The sequence below is a fragment of the Dreissena polymorpha genome, unplaced genomic scaffold (genome assembly GCF_020536995.1).
Source record: "Dreissena polymorpha isolate Duluth1 unplaced genomic scaffold, UMN_Dpol_1.0 chrUn001, whole genome shotgun sequence".
Classification (NCBI taxonomy): Eukaryota; Metazoa; Mollusca; class Bivalvia; order Myida; family Dreissenidae; genus Dreissena; species Dreissena polymorpha.
This window is the reverse complement of record NW_026273315.1, coordinates 2044253-2053503: the sequence shown is the minus strand read 5'-3', so window position 1 is coordinate 2053503 and position 9251 is coordinate 2044253. Positions and strand designations below refer to the sequence as shown.

General features: G+C 36.4%; 1 protein-coding gene across 1 annotated transcript; it reads right to left on the bottom strand.

Annotated features, from left to right (window-relative positions):
• Positions 1-860: 860 nt before the first annotated feature.
• Positions 861-8465, bottom strand: LOC127863166 (uncharacterized). Its single transcript, XM_052402550.1, has 4 exons — positions 7544-8465; positions 4361-4531; positions 3062-3205; positions 861-2389 (listed from the first exon to the last, which is right to left on the bottom strand). Exons 1-4 carry the CDS (start codon positions 8463-8465, stop codon positions 930-932), a joined length of 2697 nt encoding a protein of 898 aa, XP_052258510.1. The 3' UTR covers positions 861-929.
• Positions 8466-9251: the final 786 nt, after the last annotated feature.

Genomic DNA, 9251 nt, shown 5'->3' with positions numbered 1-9251 from the left:
GACTAGCTTTTGAACCAGACAACCTACTGCAAAGCCACCAGCGTAAACTCATTTATGCCTAGTGGACTCTCCCATCCTTCTAAATTAAATCAATTAATTTCCAAAATTAGGGTTGTCTAGTATATTTATTTCTATATTTAGAATATTTCTTACAGAAAATCCTTAAAGCAAACAGCGCAGACCCTGAAGAGACACCGCATTATGCGGCGTCTCATCTGGGTGTACGCTGTTTGCCAAGGCCTTTTTTCTAGACGCTAGGCATTAATGGGTTGATCATGTTCATGTGTTGTAGTGTGTGTATTGTCTGTATTGTAATAGCAGCGTAAAATGGTGTAGAAAACAATAATAAATTACAACAAAAATTGTTAAGTAATTTTTCTGCATGTTTTCCGCATTAATCCATATATATTCATGATTTCTATATTTTACTTACATTTAGATTTGCGCCGCTAAAAAGGATTAAATAACTGAGGCATTTATTATAAATGCTTAAAATGGTTAATCTTATTACATACGCAGTCTGACACTGTATATCTATTTTGAATGAAAGCAATAAATGCAAACCATAAGACAAAATAAGATGTTGTTTTCATTTAACCCATTTAAAAACAAGTATTTGCTGTTAAAAACGTATTTGTGTCTTCGTTAAGCATTTCGATCCACGATCATGAATCACACAAATTAAGTCAACTTCGTACATTTCATATGTTAGATTATAATAAAACCATTAAGGCCTCTTTGTTTCACAACTTCATGTCTTATCACACCCACTCTCTACTGACGCATGGCATATACAGCAGAGCTATTTGCAAATGTCAAAGGCAACATTAAAATATCATGTCAGAACATTAACGGTAAAATTATGTTAATACGTTTATAAATTACTTAACAGTCGACTTAAAAAAAAGAATGATGATAAATATCCTATGTTAAACATTTTCGTAAATGTCAATGGACATGGTTTTATTTGTACATAATGAGGACGGATCTAGTTCGGTAAAACTGAACCCCGGTGCATCTTCGCGTGTCTTGTTGATGCCAGATTTTTTATAATTCTTTGGAAGTGAACCCATTCTTTCCTTTTTCATGAGTTCATTTAGCGAGTCCTTTTGATGTTTTATGCTGCCTCTGTATGCACTTCTTAAGAAAGCTTGGTTGTAGTTGTCACATGTGTCGTTTTCAACAGGTAATCTTTCAATTTTTAATTGATCCGAACCAGCTATAGCTGATATTTTAACCCTGTTGTTATCGGAGCGTTGTCGGAATTTTTTACAATCGTCATACTCCAGCTGAAAATCAACCCGATCTTGATTAAATAAAAAACCTTTGTTCACAAATTCTTGGGAATTACTGTTATTGTGTTGCAGCGAGCAACGTATACATTCCGTATCGTGGGAATGGCTTTCATTGCACCTAAAAGCACAATCGTTACAGTCACTTTCGTCGCAATGATCTTTTTCGCAAAAGTGTGTCGTTCTTTCCTTTGCATTGACTTCTATACTCGCATCGCTGCCAAAAGATGAACTAACGCTGCTTGAATGAAGCCGTTCAAAACTCGCAATGCTACTACGCCTGGGAACCAAAGGCTTTCTGCAGTTAAAGCCGTTGCAGATCCTACCATTGCGCATGCCGGTAAAGCTTCGGCTACTGCCAACGGACACGCTTTCTCTACTGAGACTCTTTGACGTGACTGACGGTGAGGGTAGAGATGGCGAATCCATGCTTTCTGTCTCCAAGCTTTCAGAGACAGAATCGCAACTGCTTCTCGACGCAAACGTGTCTGAATCAACGAGAGCGGACTGACTACTGTTACTGTCTTGTCGCACAAACATTTTATGCTGTACCAGTTTGCCCATGAAATGTTTAAGAGTGCGTTTCTGTCGATGAAATGCTTTTGGTGAACACTCGCCACTAGGTGTTTCGATGCATGGTTCTATAGGCAACATAATTTCTGAAGATATCGAAATCAGAGCATTTGGGAGTGAAGAAGGCCTTTGCGGAGATGATATGGCCTCCGAGCAGTTATCGCTTTGTGTCTGTTGCGTTTGTTCTGGTAACGGCAACGAAGAAGACTGATCGACAGATGACTTTTTGGGTAATGATAATTCCATTTGTTGCCAAAATTTGTCTACTTTTTTGTTGTTTTCCAAACCTGGCCATTCAAGGTATGTGACACTATTTAACAGGGATTTTAGATTCGTATCAACATTGCTGAGGTCATGTATCGGTTCGAGGACGATAGGTATGATCTTATGTTTCAGTTTTAACATCTCGTGCTGGGCCTTTTGGTATTCCATTCGACACCACTCCGATTTGACGTACTCCGGAGAGAGCACTATGATTGTCCTGCGGCTGTTTTCTATAGCTTTTACAATGTTGTTTGCAATCACTGAAAGATGAAACAGGAAGAAGCATAATATACAAACAAGGCTTATTTATGGTAACCGCAAATAAATCATATTTATGTAGCAAAATGGTAATACTCTGTATTATACGATTATAATTAGTTATATCGTCTTGATATGGATATAAATTACCTAACACGGTTGGAAAATAAGTCTAGATACAAAAATGTATTTATATCCAAAACTTGATAACTGCAGACTGTGGTAAGTTTTTTCAACGTTTTGCATGCGATAGAATGTTTGAGATGTGTGATATGTGAATATACATGTATTCATGCCCGCATAATTGCGATTCACGTAATTGGATAACATAAAACATATACGCTGCCAAATCAATATTTAAGTAATGTGCAGATGCAAAAACGAATGTAGAATAGTACATTTATTTTTGCAAATGTCAAACAATGGTGAAAACTAGTGTTAGGTTATCCAATTTATGTTTCTACTACAAACATGTTCATGTTTATTTCTAACAATGGGATGAGAAAAGTATCAAAGGAAACACACGTTTTTATACACTGCTATTTAATACTTAAATACGAACAAATGTGTTTTTTTAAATACAATTAAGTACCTTAAAACTCTCGACAACATTATGAATCGCCTTAAATGTAAATTCTTCACATTAAAATGCAAGCAAGATTACTTCACCACACCTTCGCCCGGCAAAAAATCCCTGAAGTGCAGACACAGTTTGAATTTGCCTTCACCTTCGAGCTTCGGAAAGAGTTGGTTAAGGACGAAATCCTCGTCCCGGGGGCATGACTTGTACGAAACAAACGCGTCATATTCCTTGCCATCTGAAAAACAAACAGTGCTTAGTTGTCATTCAGTTGACATTAAAATGCGGTTTGGCATTTAGTATGTACTGAAAATGTTGCAAGGATGATGATATCGTGAACATCTTTGTAGCGAATTCCTGCATTGCAATAAAGTTGTACCTGTGTATGAGTACGCTCGTTGTTTTTCCTTACATATTTTGGCATAATGCGAAATAACTTTGACTAACAACCAAACAATACAAAGGGCCGGGAATACATACATTTCTTTAATACAGTGCAATTCATCTCTGAAAAAGTCTGGGATTAACTCCGAAAATTAAGAGGATTCATAGACAAAACCCACGTGTTTGATTAACGAGAAATAAATCAGACACAGCAACAACTATAAACAAAGAAGCACTTACTTCGGCTAATACTTTTGAGCATAATTTTATTCCAACAATTGCTTTTTTCAAAGCTTCACAAGTATGACAGACAAAGGCAGCCCACCAATTTCCAGTCAAAGAACGACCAACAGAATAACAGATTGTTTCCTATTGATAAATATAACGTCGAGATAAAGTTTAAAATCAACTTTTGAAATATCATCACCCTGAGTCCTTTAACCTACTTCTTTACATTTTAATAGCATCTGGCGAAGTTCCTATCAGTTTTAAAGAGGCTTTAGTAGCTCCTTTACTCACACTGACCCTTCAAATTATGGACATTTTTTATAAACTAGCTGTGTTCGCAAAATATTCGAACGCATGGTGTATAATGGCTTTGATTGGTATGATGATGATGATGATGATGATGATGATGATGATGATGATGATGATAATGATGATGATGATTATGATGATTATGATGATTATTATGATGATATTAATATTGGTATTGAGGATGATGATGATGATGATGATGATGAGGAGGAGGAGGAGGAGGAGGAGGAGAAGGAGGAGGAGGAGGAGGAGGAGGAGGAGAAGGAGAAGAAGGAGGAGGAGAAGGAGAAGAAGGAGGAGGAGGAGGAGGAGGAGGAGAAGGAGGAGGAAGAGGAGGAGGAGGAGGAGGATAATGATGATGATGATGATAATTATGATGATGACGATGAATGGTTGGACGATGAAGAAAGATTATGATAATGATATTAATGATGATGATGACGATGAGGAGAAGGAGGAGTAGGATACTAACCATCGTCTTCATACTGTTGGAAGTAGTGCACTATTTTAAGCATAAACACGAGTCTCCTTCGCCACATCATGTATCCCGCCACAATCATGGTCAACAAGACAACGGTCACAATCGCCACCGATCCGCCTACCACGTACCAGTGAAACACGTGAACGTCCGGCAAAGGGTCATCTGAAAGGGTCAAAAAAGGAATGTCACTGTTACTGAAATCAGCAAATGTTTAAACAATTCAATACACTCAAGATTTCAATTAAGCAATACAACTTGGTTGATGTAAAAAAATTCAGATTGGGGCAATCATTGATTGATATTTCAAATTCGAAACGATAAGCATAAGGCTTGGAAAATTGCAGTTTTCGAAACGTATTTTAAAGTATCCATGACATGTTTGTATTTTTTTTATCTTGTGGTTTTATATATGCAATTCATTAACATCGCATATTTAACATCTGTGAAAATAGGCCTCTTCGATCTGTCATATGCACTCTTGACTTTATTACATCGTTGTCGACATATTGGATGTAAAAACCATAAATTTATATTTAAAACATTTATAGATGTACTTCAAACGTAAAGAAAACAAACATTAACGACTGAATTTAAAAGCCATTAAACTTTACAAGTTTAGCAATATAACAAATCAAATCTATTTTCCCAAACATTATCAGTAGTTCTAAGAAATAACTGACAATTACAACGAATGGACCGTAAATAAACAATCAATTCAACATTTCACGCTCTTCGAAATGAAATGAATGATATCACTTGATTTATTTGTCCAGGTTAGCATATTGCCCAGCCGTCCTGAACGAATGACACCTCTTGTTCGCCCTAAGGTACAAAAAGATCAAATTACGACGTGTTTAAAGCGAGATTTTATATATTTGTTTTAAACAGATCACATGTTAATGAATAAATAGAGTGTAATATGTCTGAAGAAGTGACAAAAGGAAATCAGATGAGTTAGTTTGATAATATTGCAAACATTTTCAGCGCTAACAAATTAATTCATGTACATTAATTCATCTATTGGGACATTCACACTATAATGTGCCGATATGCTCATGTGACACATAATACACGGTTTTTGGTTCTGAACGAAATACGGGTAAACGTGTCGGTATTAGCAAAATAAAAGCTTTGGTCGATAGGAATTTCACAGAAGTAAACACATTTTGATTCATGATACCTTTGAACGGTGGTAAATATAGTTCATTCACTTTTTCATATTTATGTATTTGTTAAAGAGCAAAATAAAATGCTGACATTAATATAAGAAAATTTATTGAAAACAAAGCAGAACGTGTTTTAAAACCAGTATCATCATTTCATGATTCTTATCAATATCATATCCAATATCAAAATTCGCAAGCTTCTATATCATCATAGCAATCTTAATCATGTTCAACGTCATTTCCACAATGATGACCATCATACATATCACAATCCCCGTTAATATCCTTATATGTCCATATAGCTGACAAAGAAAACAAACACTTCCCTCTGCAGTATAGGCAAATTTGCCAGTATTCTTTGCGAAAAAAATAAATACAGTTAGAAACATCGCTTTTTGCGTACAGGTTAATCATCGCTTGTTGCGTACAGGTTAATGATTATGTTTTTGTAACAAATAAAATAAAACTAGGAGCTATTTTCGGCTTTTTTATGAATGAACTAAGTTTTTTTTTAAAGAAAGTGCACTATATTGTAAATATTGTTTTGTTTTACTTAATTACGAAAGCTGTTGTAGAGATGTTAGTCTATGGTATAAGTAGGCTACTGGTTTACCCATGACTTTATAGAACAGACATACAGCGTTTCTGCAAATCAAAAAAATATAACGTAACGTTTTACTCAGTTCGACCTTTGCAATAATATGGACAAACTTAACTATTTATGTATAATACTATAGCACCAAATATATCATTATTTTATATTTGAGCAAACGATTGAACGAACAAAATAGTACTTAGTTGTACAAGCTAACAATTTTAAACTGCGACGTGGGCTTTTATTTATATCGTTCCCACTTTAATTCAGAACGACTAAGTTAATCGCGTGAACGTCTAAGTCCGTCATGGTAATGCCTCGTTGGATCGAGGTAAGTAACTACTGGTAACGACATTTTTAGCCAATCTGAACACACGCAGTTTAAATGCATTTAGAACGCGTTGATGTCCGGTTGATAGCATTCTAACCACTGTGTAAGCCTTTTTCATCTAAACCATTTAAAAACAAGCGTTAAACAACGTGTATTTTTAAACTTTATTCTTTAGTTACCGTCACTTAGATACCCATGTACTACGAGGTACAAAATCAATATAATGACTTACGAAATCGTTTAATCAACTTACTAAGTCGTTCCCATGACTAACTAAGTCGTTCTCACGAGTTTATGTATCGCGTTCCAGGACGAATACTCGCATCCGTAGGATTTAATGAGCCGTGGGCGCTATACACTATCTCGAGTTAAAAAGTATTTATATGTGCGCATGGCAGAGCTATTCCGAGAAATAATAGTGTGTTATGTATGCAAGATGTCAAGTGTTTATAAGCGTATAAACACAGTTATTCGTACGTAGTTGGCCTAGAAAGAATATGTGGAAACTTCAATCTCAATAATATGACACATGTTGCGGTATTAACAAAGAGTGTTTTGTGTGTTACAAGTTAAGTGTAGAGCCAATCAATAGAGAATCGCTTGCTACGACATAACATTTATGTACAATATTTGATACATTTCATTCATGGTTTTAAACTGGTCACGTAAAGAAAATATTTTATTGTTGACTACTTTTTCCAATTTTTTCTGTCGTTTCGGCCCATATTGATATCAATTACGAGGAACGTTATAAATAAAGCCCTGTTCTTCACATACGGTCAATGCCTAATAATAAGTGATTCGTCTACGTCTAACTATTAAGAAAATCAATGAGACGAAAAACAAAACAAGGCAATTGAAAATTTAGAAGAAAGAATATTGCATTTCATATTCGTATTTGAGTTACTAATCATGTAAAGAGAGTATAGGCATACTTGTATATTCCAAAATAACCATAGAAAAAGTAACCAGTTTCTTATTAAGAAATAATAACATACATACACAACCAATTGTCCACATTTAAAAACAACAAAAAAAAAAAACAACACAAGCGCACAAGCAACATAAAAATGTAACATTACCGGGTTCTTCCGGTATCGCCTCGGAACAGTTATAGCCGGTATAGTTCCAATGGCAGTAGCACTTGAAGTCAATACTTCTGTTGACGACGTGGATGTCACAGATGCCGTGCTCCCCGCAGTCGAGGGGACACTTGAGATCGCAGAAGCCGCCAACGTAGTTCCTCTCACAGATGCACTTGTGATTGTTGTTTTTTAGCGCCTCCATGTCGCAGACGCCATGCTTGCACTCGAACCCAGGACCGCAAGCCTTGGGAGCCGCATCCTTCGTTGGATCAAGTCTACGCTTGCATTTGTAGTTGTTGTTGACCTTTATGCAGTCTCCGTCATGGCAACTTGTAAAACAGCTTTCGCGTAATGTCTTGTCATCAATTTTACTTGGGAGTGACTCATTCAGAGTCTGAATAAATTCGTCATTAACATTAATAGACTTTTGATTGTCAGATTCGTTCAGACTTGATAAAGAAGACTTTTTTGTTAAAATACCTAGTGTGTGTCCGAATTGTTGTTGCTTTACAAAACTCATTCCACCCAATGGTACTTGTTCTTTTAATTCGCTTTTTCCTGTATTAGATATTTTTTTCACGTGTGTCTTATCTCGCCCTATTGATTGTAAATCATTTACACCTTGAGGCGGAGGGAATTGCTCTGTGTCAATAACGTCATCGTCTTTTGAAACGGCTTTCCCAGCAGAGAGGTCCGGAATAGAACCACTCGAATCAGCTATATCCTGGTGCTTACACCAAGGCCCAGTCCAGCCACGCGCACAGATACATCCGCCTCTGCACGTGACCTCGTCCGTGAAGCACGAGCCCCCATTTCGGCAAAGATCGGACCGCATCCCGCAAAAGTCATGACACCGTCGCCCACCGCGCTCGGTTATGTGGGCATTTGCGCTTTGGAATGATCGCTTGAGGCGATTCATGTTTCCGATTTCAAATTTATGTTGGGATTTCAAAATTGCAGAATATTCACATACCACGAACTTAAAAAACAACAATACAGAAATAAAGAATGCCACATTGCGGTTAATTGTAAACAACATTGTATAAAGTCGTCTTTCGCGTAAGAGTCTGTATACTTTATTACGTTGTGTTTGTTCTACGTGTTTTAATTTTAACAACGTAACAGTGCATGGAAATTAAACCTAAACAACTATGTGGTTTCAAAGCCAGCCTGCTTGTAAAGAAGAGCTTTTTATCCACACACGGCTAAAAATGTTCGCTTTCAAATACGGACTATTTGTAATGAAGTTCTTTTTATCCAAATTCACACACACATACAAGTTCGCATAAGTTTTGCACGAATATAACACATATGGACAACAATTAATTATTCAGGAATAAACACCTCATATTGTTCACAGAGGTTCGCTCAATTGTAGAAAGCACGTTTTAATCCCATTTGTTGTTGTGCGTACTTAACGCGAGAAACAAAATGAGAAAACGAGACGACGTAACGTCGCAAAATTGCCGAAAACACCTACGATAACGTTAACGTTTATCATACAAAAAACCTTCTTTTCACGCCGCGCTATCCATCACCCCTGTCTTCCCATTTGTCAGCTGTTCATAGGACCGTGGTTAGGTTTGATAAATTAATTACCTTTTTATATCATTTTTGTTTTGTTATTGACCTTATACATACGGATCAGATGAGTGAATAACGGTCTTGTATAACATTTAAACGGTGGTTTGACAAGCGTAAGTAT

Coding starts and splice junctions, on each gene's coding strand:
- LOC127863166 (XM_052402550.1), bottom strand. CDS start 8,465: ATGAATCGCCTCAAGCGATCATTCCAAAGCGCAAATGCCCACATAACC. Junction 4,532..7,543: donor GGCGATACCGGAAGAACCCG/GTAATGTTACAT, acceptor TGACCCTTTCAG/ATGACCCTTTGCCGGACGTT. Junction 3,206..4,360: donor CCAACAGTATGAAGACGATG/GTTAGTATCCTA, acceptor TTTGTTTTTCAG/ATGGCAAGGAATATGACGCG.